Source organism: Schistocerca americana, chromosome 1 (genome assembly GCF_021461395.2).
Source record: "Schistocerca americana isolate TAMUIC-IGC-003095 chromosome 1, iqSchAmer2.1, whole genome shotgun sequence".
In the NCBI taxonomy this organism is placed as follows: domain Eukaryota; kingdom Metazoa; phylum Arthropoda; class Insecta; order Orthoptera; family Acrididae; genus Schistocerca; species Schistocerca americana.
In genome coordinates, this window is record NC_060119.1 from 183,083,702 (window position 1) to 183,106,543 (window position 22,842).

At 41.0% G+C, this 22,842-nt stretch overlaps 1 protein-coding gene across 1 annotated transcript; it reads left to right on the forward strand.

Annotated features, from left to right (window-relative positions):
• The first annotated feature begins 723 nt into the window (after positions 1-723).
• LOC124621124 (COMM domain-containing protein 10-like) lies at positions 724-15,451 on the forward strand. The gene is made up of 4 exons (XM_047147118.1): positions 724-1,420; positions 1,664-1,871; positions 4,564-4,722; positions 15,120-15,451. The coding sequence occupies exons 1-4, from the start codon at positions 1,392-1,394 to the stop codon at positions 15,333-15,335; spliced, it is 612 nt and encodes a 203-aa protein (XP_047003074.1). The 5' UTR covers positions 724-1,391; the 3' UTR covers positions 15,336-15,451.
• The last annotated feature ends 7,391 nt before the right edge of the window (positions 15,452-22,842 follow it).

Here is a 22,842-nt window from a genome sequence, read left to right on the forward strand (position 1 = left end):
CTGTCGTCACTTGTTTCCTTCTATTACGTTTTCCAGGTGTTACACTACCATTTTCACGTAACTGGTTGAAGATATCAGTAAATAATTGCCGAGATAATTGATGTCTATAGGAATATATTGCCGCATACACGTTACAAGAACGAATGGCATTCTTTCTTTATTCTACATATACCATGAGCATGTCGGCTTTTTCTGCGCTGGTAAAGACTCCCCTGCCACACACACACACTGTGACTGCCTTCGCAACAAGGTCCGAAGCTTTTGAGGGAGTACAGGACTAAACGTAAAGAAGACGGTTGTCATGGCACTAGGATACACAGATCCGCCTGTCACCAAACTATACGGCTCTTTGTTGAACGTAGTCAATAAATTATGCTAGCTTGGTTCAATAATGACAAAAGATCTCTCCCTGGATGACAAAATAAATACACGAAAAGGAAAGGCTGTCATCACTTTCCGAGTTCCGCACACGAGCATGGGACAACAAACTTCTTACATTGTCGACAAAAATACTTCTTTATCAGTCATGTGTGTTGAGTACTCTCCTGCAGAGAGCTGAGACTTGGACCTTGTATGCCAAACAGGAACGAAAGCTCAACACCTTTCACCTGCGGTGCTTACGGAGCATCTTGGGAATATCATGGAAAGATCATGTGACAAATGATATGGTTCCGAAAACTGCAAAACAAGAGTATCACTGCCACGTTCAAGCAACGTCGCCTGCGGCTAGCGTGTGACAAGTTGAGAATTTGGGGTGGACGGAAGCGTGTCCGGATGCCTGAGACGTTTAAAGGCCATCGCTCCCGTTAAGTGGGAGATTCGGATTCACGGCCGCCACAAATTTTCAGCTTTCACCACCGAATTACTTCGATGTACGATTGTGGCTGGCGTTGGTCTTTCCTTCGAAAAAAGATTTTAATCTAACCTCCTTGTTAGTTATACTCTGAAATGCGGCAAACATGGAAAGAAAAAAAAATCACATTCAGTTTTTATTGAACGTAAAACTTTAATACAACAGTTTTCATATTCGCTTACAATTGTGGTAAACATATACTCACTTTTGTTGAAGGTGGGAGGCGGAGCCAAAATTTTTGCTGCGGCCTTGCACATGCGCTGTCTGCCATAATCCGCCACTACACATAACAACACAGGCTATGTCTTATGATAGTCTTGATAACATGTTTTCGACATACGAACTGACTGTATGGTTATATCCAAAGAAAACTGCTGTACTCACTCAATGAGGAACGCAGTTAAATGTCAAATTCGTACTACGTCATTTTGTGTGTACTAATTGGCAGCAGTGATATTGTTTGTTTACAAATGCAGTGTGGCTTTTCAGCTGTCAAATATTTAATACAAATATTCATGTCTGCGATTTGTTTCGGGTAATGGCTTCATCAATAACAGCCAGTGACAGGTGGGCTGTGTGATTATTTGACAATTCGTAAATGTGACAACTGAAATTACAAGTGTACAGCGACACGCAGGTGTTCGCAAATGATGTAAAAAATTTAGTACCTGAAACAACCTATGTACATTATAGTGATTCTAGAGACGCGTATGGGGCCCCTTCTTTTAATGCGACTGTAATCGAATAAGGGATGGGGCACACTTACTTTTTAATGCTTTTTCTGCTTGCTTAGACAATCTTTCGTTACAGTCTGTACAAAGCTGCAAACATAATAAATGGATTGGATGAATCCAAATTTCCACTATTGCTCAGTCGGATTGCGCAGGTAATGCAACAATGTCCAGATGACAAGAAGCCTTTCACAGAAGAAGAACAAGAAAAATTGGAAGTTTCATTAGCTCTTGATAAAGATGATTTGAAACTTTTAATAGAATCTAGCACTCTCATTCTGCAGCAGGTGAGTAAAAGCATTTAGCGACATAATCATATCTGCTTTGTATTTTACTCTGTGCTGAGGCTATCGAAACAAAATACATTTAGCTAGAAATTCTGGCAGTAGTATAAAAGGTCTTTCACCTTTCAAAACACGCACATATTGCTAACTCATGTTTTAAGTATATTTCACTGAAGTTACTAAAAATACAGAGTTCATAAGGAGCTATAAAGGGCTTATAATGAGCGTGTTGTATTTATACAGAGACCATATTAGAAATATACCCTTGATGTAGACGGGGAACTGGGTACTGCCATTCTCATGAAATTAAATCTATACTTATACTGAAGTAAACTTCCAGTTCGTTAGTGCAGAGTGAAGTAATTCATATTGACAATTAACGCTACTAGTATGCTGAGATACAGCTGAAGTGTGCACCACAAGATAAATAATGTCTGAATAGTTTGTACAGATGAATTGCTCAAACCTTAACTGGAGATGTTAAAACATGGTTGTTGTACATCAGGAAAATGATTAGCTTCAAAATATGAAGGATGGTAAAATTGATAATCCCTGGCTCGTAAAGAGGTTTGTTGTTTTTCCATTACTCCATTTACAGGTGGAGTAAAACAATAGATCTACAAATGCTTTCATTTTGTGAGAAAACTTATTCAGATTACTCTTCCATTAGAAATTGCCATGTAATCACAATTTGGTTAGCAAAATTTCTGGTTGGTTATTTGCATTCTTTCAGGAGTGCTAGTTCTGCAAGGTTCGCTTCTGTAAAGTTTGGAAGGTAGGAGACAAGGTACTGGTAGAAGTAAAGCTGTGAGGAGGGGACGTGAGTCGTGCTTTGGTAGCTCAGTCGGTAGAGCACTTGCCCGCGAAAGGCAAAGGTCCCGAGTTCGAGTCTCGGTCCGGCACACAGTTTTAATCTGCCAGGAAGTTTCTGCACCTGGTAATGCTTTCCAGCAGCTTTGTGGTTCTGTCATAGCTACAATTGATGAGAAATTTGTGTAAAGAAAATGATGTTCCTTTAAATGAGCTCCTGCAATCCACTCTACTCCCAACTTGGACTTCCAGTACTGTACATCATTGCTGTGCACCTATGTGGATTTAGTTGGAACGTCTTTTCCTGATAATCTGAATGAGATTCAGGAAGTGAATGTTATGTGCTACTTTTACCTAGTGAGATTTTTTGATTTTCATGCACACTATTGTTGCTTTTCTTGAAGATGTTGCTGTCACAACTCTGTTCAAATGGATTTTCCCCATGTAATTGTTTGTTATTCTACCAGTACAAAAAGTGGGAGCATTTTCGTAGCTAGCATGTTTGTGTGCACATAAAATTCTAAATATTATGGTGTTATTGCTAGCAAAACTTTTCATCAACATATGCACCAATTGTAAGGCCACCCACATACTATATAATTCAGTCTTATACAAGTTCATCATTCTGAATTTGTTTGTGTGTTAAAAAACTATTTCAGAGAATGAGAGACAAACTGCATAATTTGGCTAAAACACAGTACCTTACACAGTAGTAACTCATAATATTATGACTTGGTTGCTTGCTTCATTTTATGACATATCTTGGTATTTCTCCCTAACATCAGAATTCAGAATGCAGCGTTAGGGTATCGTCCAATTCCACCTGTCTGCTTCGACCCATGACATCATTAGTATGGCGGAAATGCCTACTTCCAGTGTATACAGAAGGCGACTATGTCATCGCTGCATACACATGCCAATAAACATGAATAAAAGTAAAAATGACACAAGAAATCTCATTCCAACAATAAAATGAAACTAATGGGACAACCATGGAAAATAGGGGGTTTAGGGCAAGGACCAGCTAAATATATAACAATACAAAACACCGCATCATCCCAAAACAAATTTTATTCAAAAAACCTCAACTTACAACCTAATGCTACAGGTACAAAACAAACAGGAGTTGTACACTTCACTCAACCTATACAGTTCAAACGAAGCCCACAATACCAAAAAATCAACATCTGCAATTCCAAAAAGCGGATAAGTGTGTGTGCGTGTGTGCATGTCTGCCGGTGCGCACACACAAAACCACAGTGTCAAACACCAAACTAATCACTCCTAACGGAAATAGCAAACATATAAACAAAAGTAAATAACCATAACAACTCACTGAAAACAAAGAAATATTTCCAGCAGAACTGACTACTCCAGATTCAAATAAACCACATTAGCATAGTGATAAACAAGACTTAAATGAACCCAATATCACACGTTAAACTCAACATGTCATCCACCACCAGAGTGAACAACGTGACGTCATTAAACACAAGCCAACTCAAAAGTACCGCACCATAGTGATATCGCACACACCACCCTCGTTATGCCACGGGTCAAAGCAGACAGGTGGAATCGGATGCTTCCAGTGACCCCAGAATGCTTTATATTGGAGCCTTTTCTGCAGCAAACACTTGATTCCTGCCATTCATGGTTCCAACCTTTTTTTTTCTCTTTCCTTTTCCATGTCCTCTAATTTTTGTCTGTGCTCAACTTCCAGTAAATATATTTCCCCTTTTCTCTTCAGTGAGTTCAACAGTTGGTGGTGTATCAAGTTGTGCTTGAAATTCTCACATATACCTCCACAGTGTGCATGTGAAAGCAAATTTTCTGTGTTGAGGTGAACTGTTAATAATGTTTTAAGCATTTTTCTGTTATGTTGCAGGCTGCATACCATATGATGAAACCAACAGTATTACAGCAACAGCTACATGATGTCCTTGGGTTAAAGGAAGAGAAAGCTAAAACCTTTGCCCAAGTTTGGGTGAATTCTGCAAAAGGGATAGTTGAACAACGTCGAAAGAAATCTGTTTTTCCAGTACAGGTGAGTACATAACACACAGAATCTTGTATTAGCTGTAGGTCTGTATCAGAGTGAAGATGCCCCCTCCCCCACCTTTTTTTTTATTTACATCAAAAGGTTAAGTAAAGAAGCTTATGTGAGTCTAAGACCGTATGGATAGGCTTTTATGCACAATTTTGTAGGTTTCTCTCCTTTTGCATGGTTTGACACATCTCTATTGCTAGGTAGGCATGATATCTGAGTGTAAATGTTTTCGCGTGATGACAGTTACGAGTGCTTCTGAAGTTTAGAGCTGTATGTATTTTGTTGTTGACGGTGAAAGAGAAGAGAGGTGGTCATCTCAGACTGTTAATACAGAAGAATTTCTCAATTGTTAATGAGGTTTTACTCTTTGAAGAATCCTTAAGGTCCATCCACCCAATGCCTTTTTTGTGTTCAATTTTGCACATGTACATAAATTTCCAGTAGCGCAACATCACATGTGCATTTGTGCATGCATAATTTCCTGGAAATGGAGATGCATAAAGTGCATTGATACCTGCCTTTGGTGGGAATCTTTGCACTTTTTAGCAGTCGCCAGGCAGACGGGTTCCATATGTGTTTGATTATGCTGTGTTTTGAGGTTATGCTGTAAAGCGATTTACCAGCATGTATGTCTGTTGCCTCCAAAGGAAGCACACTTAAGTTAATAGATGATTATGGACAAAGAAAAAAGTTGTGTAATGTCACTTACAAAGAATATTTGAATAAAAATCCGAAATTTGTTTCCTTGAGTGTCACATATCACATTAAAAGTCTCCGATCGTATTTCTGCAGACAATAAGATACCGCAAGTTTCAAAGTAGGCAAAGTAAAAAGAATAAACCAAAAATTTATGAAAAGTGTATATGAAAACTGTGGACAAATATTTGTGCTATGGTGGTTTAAAAGCACAACAACTGAGGAGCCTGACATCTGGACTAAAGAAATGGTGGGGTATGTGTAGCTCCTCAACAAACTATTAAAAACAGAAGTGAAGCACAGTGATGAAGCAGAAAATACGAAACTGAAAAACAATACCTCCATTCGAGAGGATTCTTGCATCTATGAAATTACCAGATTTGGCTAATCCGAGAATGCTAATCTGCAGATCATATTTCATAATTAAAATACAAATGATGCATTGAAAGTAAATTAACCTTCACACAATGGCTAAGAACCTTCCTTACATATTTCTCAGATTCAAAAAGCGTCACTTTTATTTTTATTATGTATTCGTATTACGTTGATCCAATCTGCAAGGGAACTGCATGAATGTGAAACAAGGCATATTGTGCATTAGAACAATACTTATAGCTGCTAATATATACAAATTGTGAGATTGTATAGGAACAAAATATGCTTATTCTAGTACCTCCCGCTGCAGAAGTCGAACACGCGCCAGAACAAACGGACGGGCTCTGCGTCCGCGGCGACTCTTCCGCGCAGCGAGGGCGCCACCGCTACACCATGTGTAGACCACGGCCAATAGCCGCTCCCTCCGATTTCATATATAGGGACCCGCTCTGCCCTAGTCCAGTCAGTCTGGTACTCACTCTGGATTGCATCTCTATCTCGGTGGTACTGCGTTCTGGTCATTGCTCGTTGTTGACATTTGCCTGGCTCTGGTTCCGAGTGGATTTGCTGTTGGTGTTTGGTGTTGTGGTTTCTACAAGCCTCCGTTGTTTATCTCTTCCTTGTTGTGTTGGTCATAGTCAGTCGTTGCGGATGGTTGTTGGTTGTCGTTGGTCTGTCGTCTGACTCGTCCTTGTGTTTACCCGGTGGTGCGTGCTCAACCGCCGGCGGCTTCCCCGCCTGGCGGCTCCGATCCGCAGCGCAAGGCATTCCCGCGGTTGGTTTTGGTTACTACACTTATAATTACACGTATAGACATTTCCTACAGTGAAAAATGTATAAAACAATCAAATAATAAATTACAGTTATTCCACGTTACAAGTTAAAAATTTGAAATAACTGAAATTCTTCATTTTGAAATGAGGAACAAATAATTCAAACTAGTGTGTAAGTCGCCTGTTACTAGCTAACAACGTTTTATTGCTAGCCTTATCGCTGCAGTTTCCCAAGCAGAAAATCTGAAATCTCGTTGTAGTCTCCTTCCGAAATTTGCAGACAAAACATTGTCATCACTTTGTATTTATTGCTCCTCTGTTGTTTAATACTATTTTACCTACAGGTCCTTTTGAGTTTTCTTTTTCTGTCGCCTTTACATCACAATAAATGCAGCTCCCTAGCAAACAAGAAGATTCATATCAGACTGCTTGCACAATGAAGCAAAGTGTGGATACGAGAATGCCTATGTGTTCATGTGTTCTTTTCAGAAATTTTTCTGCTTGCGCTTTTATTCCCGTATGTCTGTGATCATGCACAATGAAAGAGGCATCATGTGGATATACATTAACATCCCATCTCTCTCCCCTTCACATTTTTTCATGTTGTAACATTGTTATGAACTGTAGATTAAAACTGAAGAAACTGCAAAAAGGTGGGAATTTAAGGAGATGAGACCTGGATAAACTGACTAAACCAGAGGTGGTACAGAGTTTCAGGGAGAGCATAAGCGAACAATTGACAGGAATGGGGGAAAGAAGTACAGTAGAAGAAGAATGGGTAGCTTTGAGGAATGAAATAGTGAAGGCAGCAGAGGATCAAGTAGGTAAAAAACGAGGGCTAGTAGAAATCCTTGGGTAACAGAAGAGATACTGAATTTAATTGATGAAAGGAGAAAATACAAAAATGCAGCAAGTGAAGCAGGCAAAAAGGAATACAAACGACTCAAAAATGAGATCGACAGGAAGTGCAAAATGGCTAAGCAGGGATGGCTAGAGGACAAATGTAAGGATGTAGAGGCTTATCTCATGAGGAGTAAGATAGATACTGCCTACAGGAAAATTAAAGAGACGTTTGGAGAAAAGAGAACGACTTGTATGAATATCAAGAGCTCAGATGGAAATTCAGTTCTAAGCAAAGAAGGGAAAGCAGAAAGGTGGAAGGAGTATATAGACGGTCTATACAGGGGCGATGTTCTTGAGGACAATATTATGGAAATGGAAGAGGAGGTAGATGAAGATGAAATGGGAGATATGATACTGCGTGAAGAGTTTGACAGAGCACTATAAGACCTAAGTCGAAACAAGGCCCCGGGAGTAGACAACATTCCATTAGAACTACTGACAGCCTTGGGAGAGCCAGTCCTGACAAAACTCTACCATCTGGTGAGCAAGATGTATGAGACAGGCGAAATACCCTCAGACTTAAAGAAGAATATAATAATTCCAGTCCCAAAGAAAGCAGGTGTTGACAGATGTGAAAATTTCCGAACTATCAGTTTAATAAGTCACAGCTGCAAAATACTAACGTGAATTCTTTACAGACAAATGGAAAAACTGGTAGAAGCTGACCTCAGGCAAGATCAGTTTGGATTCCGTAGAAATATTGGAACTGACCCTACGACTTATCTTAGTATAAAGATTAAGGAAAGGCAAACCTATGTTTCTTGCATTTGTAGACTTAGAGAAAGCTTTTGACAATATTGACTGGAATACTCTCTTTCAATTTCTGAAGATGGCAGGGATAAAATACAGGGAGCGAAAGGCTATTTACAATTTGTACAGAAAGCAGATGGCAGTTATAAGAGTCGAGGGACGTGAAAGGGAAGCAGTGGTTGGGAAGGGAGTGAGACAGGGTTGTAGCCTCTCCTCAATGCTATTCAATCTGTATGTTGAGCAAGCAGCAAAGGAAACGAAAGAAAAGTTCGGAGTAGGTATTAAAATCCATGGAGAAGAAATAAAACCTTTTGAGGTTCGCCAATGACATTGTAATTCTGTCAGAGTCAGCAATGGACCTGGAAGAGCAGCTGAACGGAATGGACAGTGTCTTGAAAGGAGGATATAAGATGAACATCAACAAAAGAAAAACGTGGGCAATGGAATGTAGTCGAATAAAATCGTGTGATGCTGAGGGCATTAGATTAGGAAATGAGACACTGAAAGTAGTAAAGGAGTTTTGCTATTTGGGGAGCAAAATAATTGATGATGGTTGAAGTAGAGAGGATATAAAATGTAGACTGCCAATGGCAAGGAAAGCGTTTCTGAAGAAGAAGAGAAATTTGTTAACATCGGGTATTGATTTAAGTGTCAGGAAGTTGTTTCTGAAAGTATTTGTATGGAGTGTAGCCATGTATGGAAGTGAAACATGGACGATAAATAGTTTGGACAAGAAGAGAATAGAAGCTTTTGAAATGTGGTGCTACAGAAGAATGCTGAAGATTAGATGAGTAGATCATATAACTAATGAAGAGGTATTGAATAGGATTGGGGAGAAGAGGAGTTTGTGGCACAACTTGACTAGAAGAAGGGATCGATTTGTAGGACATGTTCTGAGGCATCAAGGGATCACCGATTTAGTACTGGAGGGCAGCATGGAGGTAAAAAATCGTAGAGGGAGACCAAGAGATGAATTCACTAAGCAGATTCAGAAGGATGTAGGCTGCAGTAGGTACTGGGAAATGAAGAGGTTTGCACAGAATGGAGTAGCATGGAGAGCTGCATCAAACCAGTCTCAGGACTGAAGACCACAACAACAACAACAACAACAACAACATTGTCCAGCCACAGGAATGACCAGGAATCATGATTGTGATGTTTTCAAGTATGCTTAATTAGCAGAGATAATTGAATAATTTGGGAAGAAATAGAATTGGAGTTTTGTCTTTGTCAGGAGTGCACATTGTTTCGACATTGCCAGTGAATGATGTGGCATAATGGTGACAAGGGGATTAAAGTTCATGCCTGTCCATCCATATTTAGGTTTTACATAGATTTCATAAATTAATTAAGTGCAATTCCAGGTAATTTTATTTAAAAAGTAAATGTCAATTTTTGTCCCAAATCTTGTTGAATCAGAGGTTGTATTCTGTATCTAATGACTTCACTGATGAAATATTAAAGCCTGATATTTTTTCTTTTGAGACCACACAACTATATAAGGAATAACTGAATACAGATGAAGATACGTTTCACAGAAGACATAAAATATCATCTTTTAATTTAATCGTTCTTACAAAGTAAAATTATGTGCTAGACTGGAACTCAAAAAAGGAAAAACATCTAGAGCTGAGTATCAGTCCATCACATAATTTTATAGTCTCAAGAAGGTTTATGTCTGTACACTTGACACAGCAGAGTTTGTTTCATTCAGTATTTATCAATTAGTTGTTTTTTTAGATAAATTTGTGGAGAGCAAGAATGGCTGGTCATTATATACCTTCAGGTGGTGAAGTTCCAACTTCGCTACTTACGCATTTAAAAGTGAAAACAGTAACCTTAGCTTTCTGAAGTGTTAGTTCTTTCCTCAGGGAGGACAGATGAAGAGGTTAGGGAAGATCAGAAAGGAGGAGCAGGTTACCCAGACTCCAGATGGCACTGATGATTGTGCTATTGAGCACAAGTCCAAAATCATTACCAGGCCCCAGAACGAGAGAGCACACCACGTTGTGAGGACAAATGTCCCTAAAAAAAATTACATTATACTTTCTCTAGTTACTGTAAACCAACAAAGTTGACAAAATCGCACTACAGGAGTCAGGGAGAACATCAGTGAGAATTTATTATTATTATTATTATTATTATTTGATGACAGATTCCACTCTCGCAGGCATACATTCAGTCAGGTGCTGGAATGTTTCTTGGGGAATGGCAGCCCATTCTTCACAAAGTGCTGCACTGAGGAGAGGTATCAATGTCAGTCAGTGAGGCCTGGCACAAAGTTGGTGTTCCAAAACATCCCTAAGGTGTTCTATAGGATCCAGGTCAGGACTCTTTGCAGGCCAGTCCATTAAAGAGATATTATTGTCATGTAACCACTCCACCACAGGTGCTCGAACGTGTTGAAACATGAAGTCACCATCCCCGAATTGCTCTTCAACAGTGGGAAGCAAGAAGGTGCTTAAAATATCAATGTAGGCCTGTGCTGTGATAGTGCCATGCGAAACAACAAGGGGTGCAAGCTCCCTCCATGAAACATGACCACACCATAACACCACTGCTTCCGAATTTTACTGTTGGCACTAGACACACTGGAATTCGCCATACCCAGACCTTGCCATCGGATTGCCACGTTGTGTATCGTGATTCGTCACACCACACAATGTTTTCGTATCACCACATTGTGTACTGTGCACACAACATTTTTCCACTGTTCAATTGTCCTATGTTTACACTCCTTACACCAAGCAAGGTGTCGTTTGGCATTTACCGGCATGATGTGTGGCTTATGAGCAGCTGCTTGACCATGAAATTCAAGTTTTCTTACCTCCCGCCTAACTGTTATAATACTTGCAGTGGATCCTGATGCAGTTTAGAATTTCTGTGTGACGGTCTGGATAGATGTCTGCCTATTACACATTACGACACTCTTCAACTGTCGGCAGTCTCTGTCAATCAACTGATGAGGTCAGCCTGTAGGCTTGTGAGCTGTACGTGTCCCTTCAGGTTTCCACCTCACTATCACACATCGGAAGCAGTGGACCTAGGGATGTTTAGGAGTGTGGAAATCTTGCATACAGATGTAAGACACAAGTGACACCCAATCAACTGACCGCATTCGAAGTCCATGAGTTCCGTGGAGCACCCCATTCTGCTTTTTAACAATGTCTAATGACTACTGAGGTTGCTGATAGTGGAGCACCTGGCAGCACAATGCACCTTATATGAGAAACGTATATTTTTGGGGGTGTCCAGATACTTTTGATCACATAGTGTAAATTTTGGGAGGTATATTTGCACTCCTGAACGATGACTGTAATTCAGCTTTTGCACTAGTCAGCTAAAATTGGCACTAGTAGCGTTGCTGTGACATGGCATAACATGTTTGCTATAAAAATGCAGTACACATTGTGTGACCACTAGTTATGGTTCAGATGTGATGTGAGATCAGTGCGTGTCAAACGTGCCTTTGAGGGGACAAAGCAGGTAGTGTCAGCAGCTTAGAAGACAGAGAAAGGCTGTGTAACAGGGCTATGAGGATGAGGATTTTCTCTCTGCCATATTGCGGAAGGACTTGATATGGAGATGTCAACATTGTGCCATTGTTCGCAACAATGGTTCTGGGAAGGCATTTTCACAAGGACAAGGGTCAGTCCTTTGTGGGCAACTACTGAGAGGGGATATTATGTTGGTCAAGAGAAGGCCAGGGTAGCACTTGGAAACAAGCTGTTGTGATGTACACAATTTGGACCTATACCAAGTTATGATATGAGAAGCAATATCTTATGATAGCAAGGGCACTATCATCATCGTCCCAATAAACTTGGAAGCAAATTTGTTCATCAGACTGGTGATTTAAGCAATTGTGCTGCCATTTTTTCACAGGGGTGTTATCTCATAGGGTAACTTGCATCATCATACTGCAGTTGTCACCCAACATGCTCTGCAGATTGCTAACTTGTTGCCTTAACCTGTGAGATCACCATACATTTCTCCCACTGAGCATTGTGTAGGACATTATGGAATCACAAACCCACTGTCATCTAGTACTAGTATCAAGTGTTGCCGATTTTCCCAAAAGCAACTAAAGTACAGCAGCGTCCACAAAGTGACATACAGCACCCATACAACATCGTACATATTTGCATGCTAGCATTTATAATTGAAATTGCTACAGCAGTTATTAATACGACCCTTTCACATTTCTTCTGTGGCCTGGAAACTTGAATCAAATAAATGTGGTACCTAGACAGTTGCATAGCCTCAGTTTTATTCCTCTGATCTAATTATGTGTCTAGTGATGGATTTAATTTTTGGCCACCATATATTTATTTAAATAGTGGAAGCTTACATTCATGGTCTACTTTCTGCAGTTGTATATTTATTAGCCACGTCCCAGCAATTTTGTCCTGGAGAGAAAGAACACAAAGAGAGGGGAACTTCCCTTTGGTGTGAACACACTTTCTTTTTCGTTGTGGTGTAAAGTAAAACTATTGTCCACAAGATATTTGTTGAGGCTGAAAAGATAAATTTGGATGATGTAATATTATATTGGATGTGAAACAAACTGCTGTGGACACCATTCCTGCTGTAACATTGCCAAATTGTTTCTAACAACTGATATAAAGGTAGTTTATGCAGTTGGGATAAATTTCAGTTATGAGATCTGTAAACATTTTTGTTTTTATTTTTAAGTTTCATATGTCCAGCAAAGTATTAGTTTTCAGAATTATACAACTTTATTTCCAGACAGGAGTAGTTGCATTTGAGGTAAAGGATCATACAAGGATCCTGTAAATTAATGCACTATTGGATTCTAATTAGAATATTCATTATGTTTAATTCAATGGGAATGATTGTAACCCATGACCATGATGTAATCCAGGACAGAAAGGTCAGCATTGGTCCTAATATCATGTGTCTTTTCTAATATAGATCTAGATTTCAGCTAACAGTGCAGCTATCATTAGTGCATTATAGTCAGTCATGTAGACTCAACACAATTATAACAATACATATTCCAGTATAACTTGGGCATGGACATAGGATTATGTGTTGTTATAATTATGTTGATTCTGCATGATAAACTATAATTCACTGATGATAGATGCACTGTTAGCTGAAATCTAGATCAGTAATAATAATTTAAAAAAAGGCAGATGATGTTATGATGCATGCTGATATTCTTTGTCCTAGAATATTCATTGTACTTTACTCTTAATAAAAAGCTTAAAATCTGAAACTGGAATTTATTGTTATGTTTCACTGACAGCTGATTTCTGGGGCTTCATCATTGCGAGTTCTTAACCTTTTAATGTTCATGTGATGACCTTTCATAACAGGTAGTCAGCCTATGACTGGACCACCAACATTTTGAACTAACAGAGGAATCTACATACGCTTCTTACGATCTTGTCAGCATTAGCATAGTTATGTGCAATAGGGGGCAAGAGGGAGCTCTTGTCCATTCATGGAATCTGGGTGCATGTCTTTTTATTCATTACAGAATTATCACAAATTATGTCAACGATTGTGTATGACTTGACAGAACTGTAGATTTGTGTGTGCAAGTTTGTGGTTTAAGGATGTTCAGCAATAAATTTATCAGCAATCATATGAAGACAAATAGAAACAAATGTGGTTAAAACATAGAAAATGCAATAAAAGAAACAAAAGGCAATCTGAGATAAAATCACACTCAATCTCACTGCAGATTTAACAGTTCTGAGAGTGTGAGTGCACATGAGAAACTGTGACATTTGTAATCCTTGTATGTCTTGCACACCCCCTGCCCCTCACCACCATGCATTACGCATTGTCTGTGGAAATTTATGCCAGTTCCATGTTACGACAGTGGTTGCAGTGCTTTTCTGCAGTAAAAATGGTGGAAAACCTTGACAGGTCTGTCCCAAAAGAGTGTCCTCAATCTTTTCTCTGTCACTCCTTTGTACAACAAACTGCAGAAAGGTATTAGTCCCACACCTTGACACAAAAATTCCTAGCACTACATAGTAAGGGGATAATTATCAATCAATCGAGATAGAGTATGTTTTATATACTACTTGTCAAATTTTGTTCTTGAGTCAAGACACATTTTTTAACACACTGAATAAATTATATCAAACGTGGTAATTTTAAAATATTCTCTCTCCTTTCCAAAATTTCTGCAGTTACGAATGAGTGTGGGTAATGGAGGGACATGAAACTCCTTGGGTTTATGGGTAGCCTCTCATTATTAAATGACCGTGTACATTTGCCCCCAATGCACATTCTGATCTCAATGCCCTCCTTGGTGACAAATATCCTGTAGATGTGGGGGTCAACATTTTTCTCATCAAACATAATTTTATGCTTGATTCTGAGGCTGTGCAGATGCAAATATGTAATGTTAGGAAGATGTTCTTCGCACCATTCTGAAACTGCATTGTGAACTCTCTAGTATAGCTTTTCCCTCATACACAACGAATGTTTTACATTCCAGAAGATACAACTGTCAAAGATTTCAATCTATCTCGTAGTATATATAAATTCCTGGATGTAGTTACGTAGATTTGCCAGTCAAAGACCAACTGTTGTTTGTAAAAGGAAGCCACACAATCAACCATAATTGTCAGTCGTTCTTGACAGAGAGTAATCAGAAGTAGAGATCTGGCATTGAAAGAAAACTAAATCTATTTTGTGCAGTAATGTCATCATGAGAAACATTCCCTGTTTAGTGTAATCTATAGGTTTACACACAATGTCTAGGGCATTTAATTCTTTGAATGTTTCAGTCTTTAAGATATTAATTTTATGTGATATAATGAAGTTGCTTCACCTTGCATCTTAATCTTTCTCCAGTGTTCAGTTTATTCCTTTTATTTGATGTGTCTGAAATACATGGTCATTCTTATTTAGCTAGAAGACGTGCGTTGGAAACTGGGTCTGCAGATGGCATCGGATGTTCAACTGAAACAGAAGATTCCAAAGGCTACCTTTCAGTTTGGTTTACTGTCAGATTGTGAAGGTGAAAAAATTAAGGAAAATATCACATTGGAATTCACTCATGATGAATTGTTTGAATTTCACAAGAAGCTGGAAGCTATTCAAAGCCAACTAGATGCTCTTAGATGAAATGGAGAAGAATGATCCAGAGTTTTTGAAGAGGATTATATCTGTGTTCTCTTGTTATTATATAATATAACTGATTCACTTCTGTTTTATTTAATAAAAATACAGGTATTATATTCGGATCAAGTATTTGTCTCATCATCCCTGTGATCCATTATCTCCCTGTAAATAACATGGCTACCTTTATGGTAAGTTAAAAATATAAGAAACCAAATAATTTTTCACAATAAGTAAGTTATGTCCTAATAATGTGGATATACTGTGTGCTCTTTCGTTTATTTATTTATTTATTTATTTTTAGAGTACATTGTTTAATGAGAATGGTGGCTGAATAAAATAAGAAGAAAATTGGCTGGATTTTTGTGGAATGTGGGAGCAAGCTGTGCTTTACAAGTGCTTGTGTCCTGTAGTTTGGCTAGGGTTAAAAGAAAGTGTATGTGAAACTAAAAGAATGTTATGTCATTTAGAAGGTGACATTTGATTGTGAAACTTTAACAGGGTTATGATAGTGAATGTTTAAATAAATGTTTTATTATACATATATTTCCAGTGACTAAACTGAAACTGCACTATTTTATCATTTAGGCTGTGTAAAACTGTTGCCAAAGTTAATACCAAAGAACACATGCAGTACATATATGTAACAAATTTTGAAATCCTTTCACATTAAAACTTAGTAGCTTGAAAAACTGCAGACAAAATTCCAAGTCCAAGTATGGGAAGTGCACAGGAAGTGGTCACGATTGAGCAACAAATACCGTAACAACTCAATGCACTACTTTGTTTTTCCTTTTGTGACAACTCCACAACTTATTGATCCTCAAAGCTGGTTCCCAAAGAGTGATTAGTAGTAAAAAGATTCAGTATGAGTTTCCATCAATGAACAGGTGAAAACCCAGCAGTCAGTACTGGAATACCAGGTTTCCCATACCAGTTTACCTCGTTGCATGAAGAGGATGTGGCTGCAGAATGGACCAAAAAACTAACAAGAGAGTTACCAATTTCAGTCATGGAAAGCCCAACAGATCTAAAATCTTGAAAGCCAAGCCATGTATCAATGCAGTCAGCTACATGCAAATTTTCCTCATCTTCCAGAAAACTTTTGATATGACAGCCACTCGGCGGCGCTCCTGTATCTGTGAGCACTGCCATCACCACCACAACGCTATGCGTGGGCCACGCCTGCTGCGCTGGCCTATATCGGTGCAAACGGTTGTCCTATAAAACTGACAGCTCAGGGGCTCAGACCACAGTCGTGCTCAGACAGTGCTCGTGATCATTTGTCTATTCATCATTGCTCTGGTCGCTGGTCGCTGATAGTTGCTACGTCTTGGTATCCGATTTGGTTTTGCTCTCAGGGCTTTGTATTTTGCCTTGTGGTCTGTGTTATCGATGACCCCTGTTGAGTGTGTGCACATAGTATTGGCGATTCCTTGTTCACACCGTCAGCCGGTGCAGTCTGTTCTCACTCAATTCTGGTTACTAGAAGCACCATACCAACATTTATCAACAAAAGTACAGTCATGTGGATTTCTTCCTCCCCACCTCCCTTTGTGATGCTTCAGGCTAGAATCAAACCACAAATCGTGATTATTCCTTGTGTGAAGGTTTTACATTGATGACTGTGCCATTATTGGGACACCCATCATTTTCAGTTCTTTTCACAACCTTTCCCTCAACCTTTTAGCTTAATTACTTATGGTCCTATTTTAGTATTGGACCCCTACTTCTCGAAAGTTTGGGGAATGGCAGTTTCCATGGTGCATAATCTATCCATTGTGATCTTCTGCACCTACTATTAGAGTGGATTTATGTTCACACCTGAAATCCAGCACTGTAGCTGATATGTCATGGGGAGGGGGGGTTATCATGTACCCTCATGGCTCCCTTACAGTGCACAGATTGCAATTCTGATGTACGAGCTGAAACCTTCACATGTACGTTGAGGGTTGGTGCCTATCCAATGTGGGGCAGCATGACTCTGCATAAGGTCTACTATGCCAAGTAGCCTTTGTGTGGTGGAGTGGCAACCATAGGGAGCATCTCCATCAGGCGGATGATCTGCAATGAAACAGATCAAAATCATCTTTATTGGTGGCCATGTCAACATGGCCTCTTTGGCGGATAGAAAGCAAGATTTCAATACAGAGGCTTACTATACCAAGGCAGTTCCATCTTTGGCCTTACACTGGAATGAGGATCGGGCAAGGGGAAATGGAAGTGTACAGCTCACCCAGTTCTTGGTATGCGCCAGAACTGATGGAGAATCTTTTGAAACGATGAAGTCACCTGTTTTTCGTCAAAAATATTGAGGATCAGTTCAGAAAAGTTGCTGCAATAACGAAGATGATAAATGTGTATTTGCTGAACAAAACACTGAATGCTAACCAATCATAGGCATTTCAGGCCTGTGACTAGCTCTGGGATATAACAGTTACCCTCCTCATAACTAAATTAGTTGTTCATCAGCTCCAGAGATAACCTAAGGATAATAGGGTGAACACTGGACCTTTCATCCTAGTCTTCGATGGAAATGTTTTACCTGAAAAAATTAAGGTCGTAGTTTACATGTGTGGTGACAAGCTATATTTTCCTCCTCCTATGGCATGTTTTTGGTGCCAGATACTTGGATACATGTCCTCCAGCTGTATTAATAATGCTACTTGTAGGGTATGTGGCAGGACAATGTGCAGGGGTAACCCTTGCGAACAATCCTCTACATATATAAACTGCCTAGAACACTAGCCTCCTCATTCACTGACATGTTCAATTTTCAAGGGGGAGAAGAAAATCCAAGAATATAAATTACTTGGCTATCAGTCTTATCAAAACACTAAGAAAAAGTGTGAACCATTCTACTCAGTTGGTATTACAGCAAACTTTGTGCCAAAATTCATAACTAGCTTGCTGACATGGTCTCAAACAGCAAATTCAGACAGGGAAGGGGACATCAGCTCCCTTGACCTCCATAACCACAGCACCACTGATAACCACCCCATTGATGCAGTCAGTGTTGCCTTTTCGTCCTCCGGGATCGTCAGGTAGGAGGAAACCTGTCAAGATGACTCCCCTTCCATTATGAAACAGTCTATCATCACCCAGTAGTTGTCAGAGCCACAGACTTTGGGTCATAGAAAAGAATGGTCCTCTTCTGTCCCTGGAATCAAGACAGGAAAATCCTCACTTACACTGAAATCTTATGGGGGCGAGAAGGATAAGTCAAAAATTTAATGGAGTTCTGCTGTTCCGGTCAATCCAGCTCCCATCCCATCAAGGTCAAGCCTATGAATACTGGTGAAAAAGCACACATTCAGGTGGATCACGGTTCAACAGCAGTGTAGTTCATACTCCTATTTCCCCCTTCACTGCCTTCTCAGTCTGCTGTTTCTTCCATGGAACTGTAATGGGTTCCATAACCATTTGGCTGAACTCAGTCAATTAATGGCTACTTACTCTGCAGTTGGCATGGAACTTAGGGAGGCACTGTTCTCAGAAGCCCAGCTCCCTACTATTTTTAAATTATGAATCTTATTGTACAAATGTTAATGCCAGAAGGCATCTGGAGGCAACTGCACACTCATACGCTCTTAATCCTTTCAGTGAGCAGGTACTACTAACTACTACAGGAGCATTGGCTATTCATGTCTGCCCGTCAGTTTGAGTAACAGTATGTAAAACATACCTACTCCCAGACAGAGCTGTACCATATCACGACCTGGGTAAGTTAGTGAAACAGCTGCCTCCACCCTTCCATGGTCTGGGGGACCTGGTGTCCCAACAATCTGGAGTACTAACAATCCTAAGTGGGCAAACAAACTGCGCCCATCAGGGGCCAAGTAATGGAGTTGTTAGTTCCAGAACTATAAGTCTGCCCCTTAACACTGGAGCTACAACGCATTGCAGAAGGCCCATGGGATATACTCAGCCATAGGTATTACACTCTTCAGCCCAAAAATTTCACCCTTAATCAGTGGTCCATATAGCAATCTTTGTGATAGTGATCACTTTCCTATCCCTCTCTCTTTCTTGGCCCATTGCCCAATGGAACATGCACCACATTGGCCATTAGGGAAAGCCAATTGGCAAGCTATCACCTCAAAAACAACTTTTGAAACTAGTCCAGAGAGGTATATTGAAGGAGCACAATGTGTTATTGACACAATTATAGACTTTGTGGAAGCAACAACGCCCTGTTCTTCAGGCTCTTCATGACAGACACTAGTGCCATGGTGGTCCTTAAGAAACAGGTGCAGGTATCAAGAATGTCACAGGGCACTTCAGGAACACGATCGGCGTCCCTCTACAGAACATTTAACAGCATTCAAGAGACTTTGAATGAGGGTACAGTTACACTCCTGGAAATGGAAAAAAGAACACATTGACACCGGTGTGTCAGACCCACCATACTTGCTCCGGACACTGCGAGAGGGCTGTACAAGCAATGATCACACGCACGGCACAGCGGACACACCAGGAACCGCGGTGTTGGCCGTCGAATGGCGCTAGCTGCGCAGCATTTGTGCACCGCCGCCGTCAGTGTCAGCCAGTTTGCCGTGGCATACGGAGCTCTATCGCAGTCTTTAACACTGGTAGCATGCCGCGACAGCGTGGACGTGAACCGTATGTGCAGTTGACAGACTTTGAGCGAGGGCGTATAGTGCGCATGCGGGAGGCCGGGTGGACGTACCGCCGAATTGCTCAACACGTGGGGCGTGAGGTCTCCACAGTACATCGATGTTGTCGCCAGTGGTCGGCGGAAGGTGTACGTGCCCGTCGACCTGGGACCGGACCGCAGTGACGCACGGATGCACGCCAAGACCGTAGGATCCTACGCAGTGCTGTAGGGGACCGCACCGCCACTTCCCAGCAAATTAGGGACACTGTTGCTCCTGGGGTATCGGCGAGGACCATTCGCAACCGTCTCCATGAAGCTGGGCTACGGTCCCGCACACCGTTAGGCCGTCTTCCGCTCACGCCCCAACATCGTGCAGCCCGCCTCCAGTGGTGTCGCGACAGGCGTGAATGGAGGGACGAATGGAGACGTGTCATCTTCAGCGATGAGAGTCGCTTCTGCCTTGGTGCCAATGATGGTTGTATGCGTGTTTGGCGCCGTGCAGGTGAGCGCCACAATCAGGACTGCATACGACCGAGGCACACAGGGCCAACACCCGGCATCATGGTGTGGGGAGCGATCTCCTACACTGGCCGTACACCACTGGTGATCGTCGAGGGGACACTGAATAGTGCACGGTACATCCAAACTGTCATCGAACCCATCGTTCTACCATTCCTAGACCGGCAAGGGAACTTGCTGTTCCAACAGGACAATGCACGTCCACATGTATCCCGTGCCACCCAACGTGCTCTAGAAGGTGTAAGTCAACTACCCTGGCCAGCAAGGTCTCCGGATCTGTCCCCCATTGAGCATGTTTGGGACTGGATGAAGCGTCGTCTCACGCGGTCTGCACGTCCAGCACGAACGCTGGTCCAACTGAGGCGCCAGGTGGAAATGGCATGGCAAGCCATTCCACAGGACTACATCCAGCATCTCTACGATCGTCTCCATGGGAGAATAGCAGCCTGCATTGCTGCGAAAGGTGGATATACACTGTACTAGTGCCGACATTGTGCATGCTCTGTTGCCTGTGTCTATGTGCCTGTGGTTCTGTCAGTGTGATCATGTGATGTATCTGACCCCAGGAATGTGTCAATAAAGTTTCCCCTTCCTGGGACAATGAATTCACGGTGTTCTTATTTCAATTTCCAGGAGTGTATTAATAAACAAGAGAAAGCAGAACTGTGTATATCATCTATGGAAACCCACAGTTCATCGCCTCTAGCATGGACTAAACTCAGCCTCACAGTGATGATATATGTACTGATCCCATGGTTATTGCTGAATGTTTCGCAGCACACTTCGCCAAATTGCTCACATGCACCAGCCTAATTTCCTGACCCAGAAACTTTTGGCGGGTCGAAACTCATCACAACACGCACAAGGCTTTGAATTGTACAGTGTTCCATTTAGTGAATGCAAGTTCTGCAGCACTTAATAGAATGTCAATACACAGCAAAAGTAATCCATATTAAAATGCTTAAAGACATTAGCAACAACAGCATAAAAACATCCGCAGGATTTTTAGTCATATTTGGCAAGAGAGAAGATTTCTGCCCGAATGCCAGGAGGGAAAGACCCCCAAATTTTGAATAATTATTGACCAGTCTATCCAAAAAACAGGCTGTGCAAATTATTCGAAAGAATGGTCCACCAACAACTGTGATGGAGCATGGAAGCCAGAGAACATATATCTCAATTTCATAGGGGCTTTCGGGAATTCTGGTCCACCACGGACAAACTGATTCATCTGAAATCTGCAGTGCACAATGCTTTCATGCATCGCCAACACCTGACCACTGTGTTCTACAGAAGGTGTACAATACCGCCTGGCACCATCGCATCCTGTCTACACTGCATAAGCAAGGCTCCTGGGGCTGTTTACCCATTTTTATTCACAATTTCCTATCCCTCTAATGATCCCGGGCCCAGATAGATTTGACCCTCAGTGACCAGTGTACACAGGAAAGTGAGGTCGCTCAGGGACTGGTTAGGAGCATAACCCTCTTTGCAATCATAGCCAGTGGCACTGTGGACCCATGGTCTCACTGTAATTGTGTGTGGACAACTTTTGCCTGTATTACAGCTCTCTGTCATTGTGCACCTCAGAGGGCCAACTTCAGGGGGCCATACAGAAATTATATAATTGGCCCTGAATCATGGATAGCAATTTTCTCCCACAAAAATTCACGTCATACACTTTCATCAACTCAGAAACTGTGCATTCATGCCAAGAATTTTTTGTCAGTAACCAGTTACTTCACATTGTCAATATTTTTAGGCATTTTCTTTGGTGGTAAGTAAACTTAACTGTTCCATGTACGCAAGCTCATGGCAAATTGTATGAGGAAGTTTAGTATCATTAGATTTCTCAGCAGTACTTCCTGAGACACAGACTGCATAGTTTTGCATTTTTGTAAAGCTACTTCTTTCCGCTCTAGCAATATTTGTTGATGCGAAAAATGCCAAGTTGCACCATGGTTTGGAATCTGTATTACATTTTAGGTGTCCTTATAACTGGCTGGGTAAGTCAGTTCAAAGGAAGGAGGAAGGCAACTGCATACCACCTCCAATAGGACCATGCCTAATAGAGCAAAATGTTGTTGAAGTCAATCTTCGGTTTGAGGACAGCTTTACTTTGCTTGATTTTTTCTCCAGCTGGACTATGGATGTGTTGCTTATGGGTCAGCATCATCATCGCTATCGAGCTTGTTGGACTCTGTCCACCACAGTTTCCTGAGGTTGGCAACTAGAGCCTTCCTTAAGAGCCCTGCAGACAGCTTCCTGCCAGGAGCTGATGTCCCACCACCAACACTACTCAAGTTCGATATGCGTCTACATGGATGGATCAGAGGTCAATGATGAGGCCAGTTTTCCTTTTGCACACACAAGGGG

Coding starts and splice junctions, on each gene's coding strand:
- LOC124621124 (XM_047147118.1), top strand. CDS start 1,392: ATGGCTTCATCAATAACAGCCAGTGACAG. Junction 1,872..4,563: donor GCACTCTCATTCTGCAGCAG/GTGAGTAAAAGC, acceptor GTTATGTTGCAG/GCTGCATACCATATGATGAA. Junction 4,723..15,119: donor AATCTGTTTTTCCAGTACAG/GTGAGTACATAA, acceptor ATTCTTATTTAG/CTAGAAGACGTGCGTTGGAA.